This window comes from Agrilus planipennis, unplaced genomic scaffold (assembly GCF_000699045.2).
Source record: "Agrilus planipennis isolate EAB-ADULT unplaced genomic scaffold, Apla_2.0 scaffold55, whole genome shotgun sequence".
Classification (NCBI taxonomy): domain Eukaryota; kingdom Metazoa; phylum Arthropoda; class Insecta; order Coleoptera; family Buprestidae; genus Agrilus; species Agrilus planipennis.
Window position 1 is genome coordinate 323455 of NW_020438918.1, and position 15940 is coordinate 339394.

General features: G+C 33.2%; 2 protein-coding genes across 2 annotated transcripts in view; both read right to left on the reverse strand.

Annotated features, from left to right (window-relative positions):
- LOC112904216 overlaps window positions 1-10968 on the reverse strand; it is a 37630-nt gene extending 26662 nt beyond the window's left edge. Inside the window, exons 1-4 of the mRNA XM_025973704.1 lie at window positions 10951-10968; window positions 7581-7766; window positions 7348-7454; window positions 5597-5628 (exon numbers count right to left, since the gene is read on the reverse strand). Coding sequence (XP_025829489.1) covers window positions 5597-5628; window positions 7348-7454; window positions 7581-7766; window positions 10951-10968 — 343 coding nt within the window. The remainder of the gene's footprint in view (window positions 1-5596; window positions 5629-7347; window positions 7455-7580; window positions 7767-10950) is intronic.
- Window positions 10969-15007: 4039 nt separating this feature from the next.
- The window catches only part of LOC108736889, a 152682-nt gene continuing 151749 nt past the window's right edge, over window positions 15008-15940 (reverse strand). Inside the window, exon 16 of the mRNA XM_018469496.1 lies at window positions 15008-15446. Coding sequence (XP_018324998.1) covers window positions 15008-15446 — 439 coding nt within the window. The remainder of the gene's footprint in view (window positions 15447-15940) is intronic.

Sequence of the window (15940 nt, forward strand, 5' to 3'; positions counted from 1 at the left end):
TCTTTAGTACATGTGACTCAAAATCTGTCTCTTCAATATAAGCTTGGTGTAGTCATGATTACTTCATACTGGGGATCCGGAGATCGAGCCTGAATAATTGTAATGATTGTCGCCAGCCTATGGAACCAAGCGGTTGAAAAGGACGACTTTTGGCTTCCCATTCGGTGAACATTTAATGGTCCCGTAGATTAATCGCTTCACGATTTTGTATGGACTTTCCCAATGCTGTTGCAGTTTCGGTGATAGACCTCTTTTGTGCCGTGAGTTGCATAGCCACACCAGACTTCCTTCGTGAAATCCTCCAAGTATGTCCAAAGTATCGTCGAACCAAGGCAAGAGGTAGTCATCATTCTTTGTTACATTGATCAGCTGACGGTAGTCCGTACAAGAATTTGTTGACCTATTCTTCTTCTTAACCAAAACTATTGCCAATGTCCAAGGACTGGTCGATGGTTCTATTATCCCATCCATTTACATTTGCTTTATAATGATCTCGCCCTCTTCCTTCTCGTTCAGTAGTAGTATCCTTAGGCTCTGCACTCTCCCCGTGTTAATCTTATGGACAACGACGGTGATTCACCCTTTCTTGACATCATTTAATTTGAATATTTCTTGGTATTGTTCGAGTAATTCCGTTAGCTGTCGTTGATCAGATGGATTACGCCTTTTGCCGGCTTTCTAGAGTATTCTCAACAGAGCGATTACTAATTGTCTGAAGAAGAAGAAGCTCGATTTTTTATAGACGTCACAAAACATTGTTAACATATCGAATGTTTCATCCTTGTAAAAAAAATTGTAATAATTAAACAGATGTGAAAATGTCAGTAAATTTAGGATTATTTATGAAGTTATTTTAATTTGGTAATTGTTTTTATTTTTAGATTAATTAAAGATGTTATATTAATTATTGACAAATAAATTTTGTTCTAAGTGTGATGTAGCATTCATAGCTTTGTTCTCATGAATTACTATAATAAGAAATCAATAAATAATTTTTTGAAATAATTGATTTCAGTATGAATTATTTTAGCTTATCTAGGGCAGCTCTAGATTAGTGGATTTTCGCGAGATATAATGGGACAATAACACAACATGGCTGGAAAGACAGAGCAGAAAAGAAGTCATCAAAAAAGCAACAGAACTGAGAGAAAAAGGAACAAAGTGCAAAATTAGCTACAACAAAATAATAACAGAACAAAAGGAGCTATACTGGAATAAAAGGAAGGAAAAATGGTTTCGGAAGGAAAGACCAGGAATAACTATAAGAAAAACATGCAAGTGGTATTCTGGAACGTAGGGGCATAAATGGTTTAGACGAAGAGGATTGGAATAAATTAAGGAAAAGCGACATATTAAATTTTACCGAGACATGAATAGAAAAAGAAAAACATGTTCAACTAAAGCGACAGTTAAAAACATATGAAATCACGAAAATAAACACCAAGGTAGAAAAGAAAAAAGGAAGACCCAAAGGAGGTATGGTCACAGAGTTCAGAAAAACTTGCTAGACAAAGAAATCACTACCAAAAAAATAAACGATGAGTTGATAAGGATCGACTTGAAGTCAGGAAGTAAAGAAATAATAATTATGAGTGTATACATGAGAGAAAAAAAAAAGAACAAAATTTTGAAAGGATGACAAAAATTATAGAGGAAAATATAGAAAAACCGATAATAATAAGAGGAGACTTTAACGCTAAAACAGCTAGAAAAGGAGGCAAAGTAGAAGATAAAACAGGAACAGAACAGAAAATTCAGACGACAAATATGAAAATGGGAAAAAACTAATAAACTGAATAGAAGAGCAAGGTCTGTACATAATAAATGGAAATTTCACAGGAAATGAAAACGCGCGTACGACACATGCTGGACCAGCGGGAAAATAGGTGACTGATCATGTGAAAACAAACAGAATCGGAGAAGAGAAAAGCAAAAGAATGGAAGTTAAACAAGGGATAGCATCCGATCACCTAATGATACAAATTGAGCTGTCGATACAGAGGAAGTAAAGGAACAGGAGAAAAACAGAGAACTAATAATATGGAATGAGGAGAGCATCGAGGACTTTATAAATTGGCTGAATAAAGCAGGACCAGCAAGGACCTGGAAAGATCTGAATGAGGAGAGTATCGAGGACTTCATAAATTGACTCAATAAAGCAGGACCAGCAAGGACCTGGAAAGATCTGAGAATAAAAATACAAAATGGTTGACAATGAAGAAAATAAAGCCAAACAATGACCCAAAAATGGTGGGACAAAGAGTGCCATCAAATGAAGCAAGAGCTAAAAGAAAGATGATGAGAAAAAATACAGACTATTAATTGAAAAAACGAAGGAAGAACAAGAAACAAGAAAATCGTCAGAGGCTAGAAAAGATAAAACCGGCAAAAATCTAGGAACTAACAAACAGTCAAAGGTGTAGAAGAGAGAAAGTAAGTGTCGGAATAGGTGGAGCACTTTAAGATTCAAATGAACGGAACAGACGTAGAACAGTCATGCATTGGAAATATGAAAACTAAAAAAAAAACAAGAGGAAGAAGAAGACGAAATAAGTAGAGAAGAAATTAAGAAAGTAATTAAAAAGATTAAAAAAAAAAGAAAGCAGCAGGAAATGATAAAATACCAAATGAAGCATGAAGTTACTGAGAAGATGAGGTTGTAGAGGATCTAAATGGGATAATAAATGACATAAGGAAGGGAAACGCAAAATTACCAGAAGAATGGAGGACGGACATTGTGACATTAATATAAGAAAAGATAACAAAGACGAGTTAAAAAAATTATAGAGGAATTACACTTATGGACACTGGATATGAGGAGATACTAAAGAATTGGCTCGAGACAGAAATGGAAGGGAAGAATCTCATGGATGATACACAAATAGACTGCAGAAATGGGAGAGGAACACTAGATACAATATACATAATAAAGACGGCTATTGAAGAAGAAATAAAGAAAGGAAAAGGAGGAACCTTTCTATTCTTTGCTGATATGAAGGGAGCCTTTGACAGGTTAAACAGAAAAGAACTATGAAGTATAATGAAAGAAAAAGGAATAAATATGAATTTAAGGAAAAGAATAGAAGAAATATGTGAAGCAACATCATTTAAAGTGAAAATCAATGAAGAAATTTCTGAAAAATTAGCACGATTAACGAGGTGAGACAAAGATGTCCCTTAAGTACAGTTGTTTTCAACCTAGCTCTTGCGGATCTAGAAAATACAATGAGGAAAATTCAAATGGGAGGAGTAGTCATAGGGAAAAAGAGAGTATGGACAGTATCATACGCAGATGATATATTATTGGTGGCAGAAAGAGGCCTAGAAATGAACACAGAAAAGGTGGTAGAAGAACGAAAAAGATAATATTTACATGGGAAGTAGAAGAAACTGAAAGCAGTAAAAATGTACAACTACCTAGGCTACTTCATACAGAAGAACAACGGAAACGAAGAGCAAATAAGAAAGTTAAAAAAAAGGCAACTGAAGTCTTAGGTAAAGTATGCAGAATATCTGAAAGGAATTTCAAGGAAAGTTGGGAAAAGAAAATGTATTTATTTGAGGTACTGGTAGAAAATATACTAATGTATGGAGCGAAAATATGGAGATGGTCAGAGCACAAAGTAATCGAAGGAGTACAAAACAAATACCTAAAATGGATTCTCAGGCTTCATCAAAGAACACCAAGCTACCTACTAAAATTAGAAACAGGCAAAGAAAAGATAGCAAATAAGACAAGAACAAGGGCGATAAAATATGAGGAAAAAATTAGAAAACAGGGAAGCAATCTATTTAAAGAATGCTTAAAAGTAAAAGACAAGATACATTAAATACAGGAAAAAGAAAAGATGAAAAGGGAAAAGGACCAATAGCAAAAAAGTGGAAGTTAGAGAGGAGGAATTACTTTCTAGAAAAGAAATGGACACCTGAGTACTATATTCAACTTATGGAAAATAACAGCGACATATGGACAGAAACAGAGAAAATTGAAAAAGAACAAGATAGGCAAAAACTAGAGGAAAAGCTAAATTCATCGTAAATACGCAAAGGAATACAAAGAAATACACCAAATCGATAAACCGAAATACTTGAAAGGACAAACGCAGAAACGAACTGGAGATATATGTAAAATTCAGGTTAGGATCAGAAACGAAAGCTAATAAGTATTGGCTACCAAAAAAGGAAAGACTATGCAGCATGTGTAAGAAAGAGAAGAAATACTACAATATGTCCTAGAAAAATGTGAGCATACGGGACAAGAGCAAGAAAGTTGGATACACCAGATCACGGGCCCAGGAGCTCATGCAACAAATAAAATAACCACAATCTTTTCATATTTCTTTATATTCAGCAATATCCAGAACTTCCCTAGTTTAACCATTGTGTTGAAACAGGCTACTAATCTTAGTTAAAATAATTCATAGGGAAGAGAATTATTTCAAAAGATTATTTATTTATACTTCTTCATGAAAACAAAGGTATGAACGCTAGTTCAAACTTAGAACAAAATTTAGTTTTAGTCATTACCAGAATATATTTATTAAATTAAATAACAAAAATATCTACCAAATTAAATCACCTTAATGACTAATCATAAATTAATTAAAATTTTCTCGTCTGTTTTATTAAATATCTTCACTCCAGAATTGCTTTTATGTCTTCAAATAACAGAGCTTCTTGAATCCATTGCCTGTTGTCATGCCTTTTAACTTGCAGGATAGCAGTATCTTGCGTATGGAGTTCTAACGTTTCACCATTCAATGTAAAATCCATTCTATGGAAGCTTAGGCAAAAGTCACATTACCGAAAAGCGTCTAAGCCCAAGATTACTTTCTCTTCTACTTCCGACTGGTTGCCCCTAAAAAGACTGCTTAACGACTTCGTACTCCAGCGTTCGGTCTAACATATCGACAAGAGTTCTTGGCCCATGTCGCTGTTCTTAGTCATCATCCCTCAATTTGTCAATAAACAAGTCGATGAGAAACTTTTGCAGGGTATTGTCGAGCGAATTTAGACAATATTCGCCTCGTATTCTTGCAAGTCCTCCCGTCTCTTTTAATGCCGGTTTCTTAATTGGGAATGAATTGTGTAAAGAAAGTAGTCCATGACTTTCCGTCGAACTTCGGTGGCTTCGTGGGTTACTTCAACGAAACGGATACTCTTGTTTACGTCAATTGTTTATTTAGAATCGGTCATACTACCCTACTTTTTTTTAAAATGGAATGCAGATTTCTGCTGATATAGCTGCTTTCAGGAACATCTCGTCCAGTTCTTTCACCCGTGTATCCATTTTTTTAATTTGACGTTAAAGTTTAGTTTCCATTTCGGTCGATTTTTCATCGAATGTTTCCAATTTTGCAACTAATTGCTCCTCTAATGCTTTAGAATTCTTATTTAACTATTGTGGTAGTATCTTTGAGTTTCCATTTATCTTTTTTTCAAAATTCTGATTAAATTCTTCTTTCAGTATTCTCGAATTTTCGTTTAATTTTTCTTTTAATAGTCTTGAATTTCTATCTAAACTTTCTGTCAATTCTTCTTCAAATAAGAATGTTTCCCAATCGTAACCAATTTATATCACACTGTATTATTATACTCGTCACTGTATTTATGTCACTCTCTATTTGCCTGTAACTCGAACTGTTTATTGATTTTACGATCAGCTACCCATATACAAACTAACTAGACTGTCGTGCAGAGGCCTATTACTATTCTTATCGAATTCTCTGGAACAGTCTTCATTCTTCTAAAGTGCACGGGAACTCCTATTGTTTCGCAGTGTCAAGGTGATTTACTACCTTTCGCGTTTTAAGAACAAAAGTTTCCGTCCATGTCTGCGGGCATACTCGAGAGCCGTTGAAAATCAATATAATGATTTTCACGTACATGCTTGTACGTAACAACGTAATAATAGTTATAGTCTATAGTCGATTGAAATACATACATACTATTTTTTCCTGTTTCGCAATATCTCTTTTCAATTAATTAAACCAACGCTACGAAAAGCACACCCACTTACCACAACTATATGAACCCAAATCTCAGTATTGTAAGACGCAATGCATCAACAGGTTTCTCATCGAAAGGTTATCCTTTACGTGTTTAGTTACATTTCCTTGTGACCTACTAAGAGGCATAGCAATTCGACCGTTGTCCCCGATCTAACGTCAGATCTCGAGGATTTTACTTTTCTCTAATCGAGTAGTATTTTCAATACTTAAACCAACTTACTAGATAAATCAGAGGTATACATATTAAATTGTAAAAATTAGAACTAATTCTATATTGGACAGACAGGTCGTTCTTTATACGCATGTAAATTCAGTTAAGTCAGTTCCACTAAACTAAATTTTTAATATATTAGTAAAGTGCTAGAGGTTCCACTAAATAAGAAAACTCATGGTAGATATTGTCACGAGCTAAATTGTTACTTTAGGTTTTTGTTAATTATTTACTTTAATTATCTGATTATAATGTGGTTTTAGTATTTTGTCGCGACTGGGCGTAAGATATTAAAAAGGGAGATTGGAATACAATAACAACTTTATTATATGGTAAGGTAAAATATATGTGAAATTCAAAAGATACAAATTACAAATAGATTTAGAGTTAGTTGGCAAGTAATTTAGACAGTTAACATTACAAATAAAAATTGAACAAAAATGTTTATAAAAATTATCCGTTAAGGGTAGAGTCTTTTCGTTAACGCGTTCCCAATTAGACCATCCAGTTAAAGTTATTGATGAATCAGTTATTATTTGTACATAGTTCAACATAGATCACTCACTGGTTCTACCCGATACTAACTAGGTTATAAACCTTCTTTCTATAATTTTCAGTCCCCGGAACTGTCGAACTTGCGTTAATTTTTGCTTGTACATAGATAATTTTTTCAAAACTTTCTTTTCCCTTACTGTTTCGTTGCTGCAGAATTCCAATGTGCTTATTTTGCAAGTAAATGGACTTGATATCTGTTTTATGAGTTTTGAAAGAATTGCAACTTTGTAACTATGAAATATTTAATTAATTTTGGAATATGTTTGAAAGTCTAAAATAGTTATTGAGTTTACTTAAAACTCTACTGCATGACAATATAAGAAAAATAAAAATAATGAAATGGCATTTGTTCCAAATATTATTAAATAATACATTTAAAATTATAAAAGAAAAGGTGTCCCATAATGATTAATACGTTTAAAAATCTTACCGTCAAAACTTATCACAGAATTAGTTTGTTTCTTGACTGATTGACGGGTTATTTGATGTTTCAGAGTCTTACCAGCTTTGTTGGAAAAATCTGCTTTTTCATTCGTTGAAAAATCAATACAACATTCATTTTTATTAGACATTTCTAATAGTTTTGAGTATAACGCAGTTATTACTATTTGTAATAAGACTGAACCCCCTAATGGATTTACGCCAGGATCCAAAGCTTCTTGGAGAAGATTTGCAACCTATCAGACACAAAAACAATAGAATTTGTATTTAAGAAACATCAAATTATTGATAAAAAGATTATTTAAAAAAAAATACAAATAGATGGCGAATTATTCTGACACCAATAATATTTAAATTCATACCACTGAAAGTTTGGGACATACACAAATCCACATTTGTATGAAGCAACCAATAATAATGGACATTGCTTGATACATGGTTGCTCCCGATTTAGCAGCTAAAAGAACTGTATTTACAACTGCAGGAAGAATTGGCTTCGCAAGTTCCAAAATAGCCTCTAGCCATGCAGGACGTTTCTGACTCCAAATCTGAAATAAATGGAGACATCAGGGACTTCAATTCCAGCAAGTCCGCTATAAAAGGCTATTCATACTGTTGGAATTTTACATGAAGAGCGTATTATTGCGGAATACTCAAATTTCTGATGTCCAAGTTTCAGGTCATATGTCAATGAAGCATCTACTTTTTTTTTCATAAATCTAAAATATAACTGGTCGTGTTTTCTGTCTATAACTATTTATTTACTGCCACCCACAAGAATATTTTAACAAGTTATGGACTCATTGTGTATTAAGTGTTAATAGTTGGTTTGTAAAATTTGGGGACACATCAATACGTGCTGTCAAATAATTGAAAAAAACAATGTGTGAGCTGAAAAAGATATGATTCTAAGAAAATTCACGCTCAAGCTACGTTAATGACAAATGGTATTTGGGGTTATGTTGACGGTACTAAGCTTATCCCTCCCATTTGTGTCTGGAGCTAATGCAGCAACAATTTCATTTGGAGAAGCTGAGCGCAAAACTTGTCATGATCAAAACCGAATGCTAAAGCTGAGCTAATATTATCAACTGGAGCTGATGAGCTATATAGTGTTGATGACTGATATGTGGCCCAGAACAAAAAAGGGTCTATATTTTTTGACCAAAATATTTTGGACGATTAATACAAAAAACTTATACATTGTTATTAGCTGATACGGATAAGTATTTAATGTTATTCATTTCATAGCTTCTTTTTTTTACTAGAGTTATCTGTACACCACCGTATTGCAATTGATTTCATGAAATTCTTCTTAACTTGAATGCATATTTTTATTTTCCCTGTATATTTCAATTTTTCACTCCTAATAAAAATAATTTTCGATAATTGACATGATGAATCAAATATTTAATTGCTTAAATGTCAGTGTGACGGCAATTAACATGTACTATTTGTTATTATTAATTATATGAAGCGTCTTGTTCGAAGATGCTCACTTCCCACCTATAAAAAGGAAGTTACATCTTAAATTAATGATAATGAGTGAACCCTAACCCTATAATCATCTTGTATGAAACTGTGATATCGCTTAGATACTCTGAAATATATGTTGACTGGAGAGGCGCGCACGTGGTAACAGCACAGGGCGCGGGAATATTCTTCAAATATAAATCTCTAAACTTTGTGAAGTTTAAACATACTTAACAGTAGTACATGTTATCTAGCATCTTCGAACGAGACGCTTCATATAATTTCGATTGAACTTCACCCTCGTTTGATCGATAAATTATACCATCTAAGTAGTAGTAATACTATGGTGGTCCTGGGACTCAGAATCGGCTGTTCATCCAGTTCTGACCATCGTCCAGTTCTTCGGCTCCTTTGGAGGTCATTCTTCAGCTGGAGGTCATTCTTCAGCTGAAGGTCATTCTTCGGCTGAAGAAGGTCATTCTTTAGCTGTAGACGAAGAAAAAGGTCATTCTTCGACTAGGCCGAAGAATGCACACACGCACACACACCTATACAGGTCCACGTATTTTTGTGGCATCCCAACCTACACACCCAACTGTGGCACTTTTGTTGTCGGCCCCTGTACGCATACTACTAAAAATTACGAATTTAATGTGCTAGGCGGCGCTCGTTTACTCACCGTATTTTCGGAGAAAAAATTACCAGCATGAGACGAGATTGTGGCGTCCGTCGCCACAACAAATGCATTTATCCATAAGTGTGTTTAGGGTGCCACAAGAGATGTATTTGCACTGTGTGTTATGGATGCCGCAGTAAATGCATTTATCTAAAACTGTGTTTAGGGTGCCACAAGANTGCATACTACGTTGCCTAGCTCGTCACTTATGAGAGCGAACGGTTTCCTGGTCGAATAATATTATTATTATTATCGTACTTCGTCTGTCATCGACGACACCAAAAGCTATGATATCTCCTCTGCTACAACTGTTTTTTTAACCATTATAGGTTTACCTATTTAGAATACACACAGAATGCCATTATCTCTGCTCTTTTTCTTTAATGAAGAAGTTAATAAATTTAAGCTTAAAAAGTCACATATACCTACATAGCCTTTTATTTAAAGTAGTAAATTACACACACACACACAAATATTCGTTTAATACATATATTATTTTTATTATTCATAATACATACTACAGCAGCTCAGTTCTTATTTCGCAATACCTTCCGTTTACATATTATTAGACATGAATATAATCTAAATTGTTTACAAAAAGTAAAATAGGTACTATATAAACTACTGTTATTCATATATTAATTGCTATCTTTGTAACACCACAGATATGTATCTGTGTAAATATAATTTACCATTCTTTTATCGTCCTGTGGACTAAGCGCTACTTTTTTCTGTCGTACGGTATAAACTTTATGTTTCTTTGACAAAATTAAAGTTTGACTAGCTTCTACTGTTCTATTGTGGAAAAAACATTTAAAATAGTCTTCAAATGTAATTTTTCTAATTGCAGCCCTTGTAACACCTTTAGACTTTTTTTTAACTTCCACATCACTTTTCTCCTTATTATTACCATTATCCAATTTTATGGCGTACATTTTCGATCGCAAAGCGATGAATACGAAAGATATTATAAATATTATTCGGTGGATAGTCTGATGTGTCAAATTTATGTCATTTTTTATGTTGATAAATATCGTCAACAAAGAACTAGTATATTAGCGAGTCTGTGTCAGTATAAAGTAATTTGGCCCTCTCACAGAATTTGTTTTGAAATGTCAAGTATGCAGAATCCGAAGTATATTGGCTTTTTAAATGTAATATTTAGCCCTTTCATTTCAATAAGTACCATGTTTTCATCGAATATCGTACAACTATGGAAATTTGGTTGTGAAATATAAGAATTTTTCCACGGTCTTACCAAATACCGCGTTATTCATAAGTTTGTAGAAATTTTTTTCAAAATCATTTCTGCTCGACATATTCTTTTAACCAAGGTTATTGTTTAAATTTTAATATACGATGAACCTTTCAACCAATTTCAATACCTAAATATAACGCCTGTTTTAAATGTCTATAATGAATAATATAGTTTTTCTTATCGTAAAGTGTGGTCATTAATTTGTGCATTTTTGAATTGGAAGCTGGTGGAATTAAATGTTCCGGAAGTAATGGCAAATCCCTATGCTTTATATGAAGTTTAACTGGATAAATAAGGTCGATTTCAAATATGTAACCGTACTCACCATCGTCGGGAATGTCATTAATTACAATAGAGTATACATCATCAACCCATTCAAATTTCCCTTCTGGTAAAGGAAACGACATCGCGTAACCGTAAATATTATATAAGTCAAAATACATTAAATATGATATAGGTTCATATGCATTACAACTACTTTCCATGTACTTATTATTTGCTTTTCCATATCTGTTACACGCCTGCGAGACACCCCACGTATCCCTCGTTGTAGGAACATTATCATATCAATATCCGTTAGTAGTTCTAATTCAACTCCCGTCTGTTTTAGCATACTATCGAAAGCGAGCCCTGGCGCAGTATAATAATGTAAACTATTCAATTTGTACGTGTTTTTAGGTGGGGCAGGTCCGTCAATACCCGAACCCCTATTGTAATGCTCGAAACACGGCTATTCTTGTTTGAATTCTTCGTCGTCCCTTAAATGCTTCGGCAATTTGTTCCACGCATAATAACGGTCCAGGTTATTAATATGATCCAATAGATACTGTCTTGGTAGAACCGCTAACTCTTAAATGTTTCAATAACCAATTGTTCTCGTTCATCAGTATTAGATATTTCATTTCTTATCTGCTCCATGTTATTTCTTATCTGTTCCACGGTACTCATTACACTGAATTAAATTAAAAAAAACATCCTAAATGTAGGTAGGTAACTACCTACTGATCCTAACGCTGACGCTGCTGTGTTGTTTTTAATAATAGGAATGGTTTGGCTGTTAGGGAGCGTAACTTAAATTAATTGCATCCTTAACAAGTCTTCTATTCTTGCACCTGACGTGGCATTAATTCTTGATGTTAATTATGTATTTTATTTATTTGTTCCTTAATAAAGTCCATAAAAACAGTTCTATAATCATCCAGCATTCTTAAAACAAATGTACTTGTATTTTCTTTTTCTCTTGGAAAACTTCATCAATTATCTGCTCTATTATAGTTTGTAAACGATCGGTGCTACTTGCAATTTTAGAATCAATCATTGTTTGTACAGATGCAATAACATGATCGATCCTGTTCTGAACACGTTGTAACTTGTTANTCCTCTGTCGGGAAAAAACGAAATGACTTTCCGAACAACCCTATAGATACCCAAAACGCGTTGTGGGCAAATCAAATCAGCATAACCGAAAATACACGACAACTTTCGTATTCTAGTCGTGGTTTTTCCGACTTTCTGGCCGTTGCCTTTCCAGGTTTATCCTCGACGTTTCGTCACCACGCACGACTGAGATCTTCACTTTTGTGTTGTAGGTTTTACAGATATAGGTACATAAGGTAAAATATTATTTTTTATTTTAATCGGTTGTTTGTAATATTCAAGGTTACTCTTATTTGAAGTTCAATCAGTATTAGGTATAAATTTGTTATTACAATTTAACATTGTCTGTATAATACTAATAAATATCTAAAATAACCTAACCTAACCTAACTTAAAAGGTACCCAGATTTGACCATTGAAATCTTAAGGATTGATTAATAGCGGTATACTTTTAGAAAATATATCCGCAACGCGTTGTGGATTTCGTTGTCATCTTTTTCATATATCCTAAATAGCATCATCAAAAACATACAACAGTTTCGTTTTCCGTGGTTGTTGTACTTTGGCATTGCTGGTATAAGTACCATAGAAAGTCTTCTTGGAGTAAAATTCAGAACAAAGCTAAGTAAGTAATGCAATGTTACTTTTTGAAAGTGTTAAGGTAAACTTTCTCACTTCTTCCTTTTCTTAAACACTGAACCTTTTTTATGTAATACTTATAGCCACCAGATGTTTGGGAATTAAAATAAAACTTTTGTAACAGAAACAAGAATTTGGTAGGTAATCTTTTATGAAACAAAACTTTGAAGTTTATTTCTTCACTTTTTGTTTGATAAGAACTAAATTTACTCTGAAAAACCTCATCGTTTTACCTATTACCTTACAAAACTTTATCTGGTGATTTGAAAGACAGCATTCAAATCAAGTCTTTTGTGCTCCTTATTTTCAATCGCTGAATGTATAGAGAGCTTAATGAAGTGTTGATAAATTAATTAATTAATTGACTAACTAATTAATTACTGTTACTGGATCTAGTTTGTCTTGTCAAGCGTTGAAAGCTGTGATGCAATTTATCGATTTAGTAGATATATTTTGTGTTACAATGTCCGATGTGCCATTTTGGAGCAGCATCTAATAATTACAAGAAAATTTCAAGGAATAATTATAATCACAAGTAAATTTAATTAATATTTTTTAACAATTTTACTACCAGCCATCTTTACATTGTTTCAGGGTATCTTTTTTGTTTGTATGTATCATTTAATTAATTAACCAATCGATTGTAGTTTGCATGTGTGATTATATTTCAAAAATTAAAAAAATAGACTTAAAAACTATTCAAATGCAAGTAGAATTTAATCGAGAAATAAAAACTGAAAATAAGTAAGTATTTGCATTATTAAATAGAACAGTTTCCAATAAGTTCCATCTGTAATTTTAGAATCAACAGGTGCTAGTAATGTAATGTAAAATAAGTAGTCGTAGTTTTCTATAGCAGATATAATTCATGAAGAACATCAGAAAAAGAAATGCATACTTTTATGATACTACGTCTGCTTCAGTAATATGAAATGTAAAACGAATTTATTTTCCTTTATATGAAAGATGCTATCTAATTGGCACATATTTCGCATTTGCAAAGCAGCAGGAAATAAAAATTTCAAATAAGTACGTCCCTTTGTTGTTATGATTTTTCAATTCTGTTGAATTGATGTTTTAAGAGTATCAACGAATCTTTCGTTGCATAGAAATATGATTCCTAACACAACTACACTTATTATCATTTTTCGTAAGAAATAGCAGGGTATGTATGTAACTACCTAAAGCATCATAAATTCAATATCTGGATTATTTAATAGATATCGGCATTACGTGATATAAAGGAAAATAGTCAAAATTCACGTTAAATATAAGACCACTGAAGTTATCTTCGAANAAGCAAGGGCTCAAAGAAACAAAGAGAAGTGCAACAAAAGAGGAAGGTAACATACAAGACTTCTACATGGTGAGAAAAAATACAGACGATTGATTAACTGGAAGAAAGACGGAAGAACAAGAAACAAGAAAACGGTCGGAGGCTAGGAAAGATAAAACCGGCAAAAAATTCTGGGAACTAATAAATAATCAAAGGTGTAGAAAAGAGAAAATAAGTAAAAAAATAAAAATGTCGGAATGAGTGGAGCAGTTTAAGAATCAAATCAACGGAACAAACCTAGAAGAATCATACATTGGAAATACGAAAACTGAAAAAAAACAAGAGGAAGAAGATGAAATAACTAGAGAAGAAATTAAAAAAAGTAATTTAAAAGAAAAAAAAACTAAAACAGCAGGAAAAGATAAAATACCAAATGAAGCATAGATTTACGGAGAGGACGACGTTATAGAGGATCTACATGGGATAATAAATGACATATGGAAAGGAAACGCAAAATTGTAGAAGATAGAGAGAGTAGAAAATTTTTCTAGAAAAGAAATGGACATCTGACTACTATAATTCAGATTTTCTTAAAGATAGGCTTCTATAAAGAGATTAATTAATTATGCAGATGACTACGAATCGTCAAATTACTGATCTAATTCTGTAGTTATTTTGAAATGGGTGCAAGTTCAAGTTGGAACAATTAGTACTAAAGACAGGTTAGTTATGAATCTTCCCCTGATATCTTGTAAATAAAAAATCAAAACTTTTTTTAACTGTGAACGTTGTTCTGTCCACCACGTAGTTTTTTATTGTAATTTTTATATTTATTGTTTTATTTATACGATTCTCTGTTTTTAACTATTTATAGTTATTATTATTTCATTTATTTCACAAGTGTTTAATTAAAGTTAAGGGAAGATTTGGATATCAAAAAACCAAAATGTTTGCTGTAGTTAAATAATTGGAAAATAAACCTTCACGTATATTTGACTTTTTTTTATAGATTTATTATTTCCTAATTCAAATTGTTGGCCGGCTCATACTTATTCAAATTAAAAATGAATAGAATAAAATAACAGTAAAATCAGTCGGCATAGGAAGTTCTGATTGAATTTCGATTTCCGAAAGGAAATAGCGAATATGTATGAGAATTGTTAGGATTTCCTATTTCCGAAAGTATTATTTTCGAAATAAATGGAAAAAGGTCAAATAGAGAAGATTGCGGCTTAAAGAAAACACCTACCTGGCAAGGAGCTTGAAAAAGATAGGCGTCTCCAAAGGCTGTGCTAAGACAGAAAATGTAGTCCCTCTTGGGATGTTCAGGGATGGGTTGCATTATCGCTCCGTCGACGATAATAAGATGTTTGGGGGCAGCTTCGACCGACCGACCTTCTCTCGAATCGCAGGGATAGAAAAGCAGCGTTGTTCCTTTTAAACAGACCCAGTATCCCTTCCAGCCCCTTTTTCTAGCTAATTCTATTTGGTGCTTTTTCCGCAACAGCCATTTCTTGACGCTCAGAAATCTGAAATGAACAGAAAATCCGCTATTAAATGGAACGATATGGAAAGTTAAAAAAGGGGGAAAGCGGTTAAATTTCTTATTTTCTTTTCATGCTGAAACGTCTCAAGAGAACAATTTAATCGCGAATCAGCATTTCGCTGGATATTTTATGAACGGTTTATACGCAATTGCTAAAATCGACCACTGGCAGAAATGTTTACCCACAACGCGTTGTGAATTTCGCTATCTTCTCACGTCGTGTTTTGCGTATTAGGCCATTTTATATATATATATATAGGGTTGTTCGGAAAGTCATTTCGTTTTTTTTTTTGGAAATGAAACACAGTTTTCGTATAATAAACAAATACTTTATTAAATTATATATTGACCGTTCTGGTCCAACACCTTTTGCCATCTTTCTGGTAGTAGCATAATTCCACGCTCATAAAATTTTTGGTCTTTGCTGGCAAAAAACTGATCGAGGAGGTTTTTGACCTCCTCATTTGAGGTGAAGGT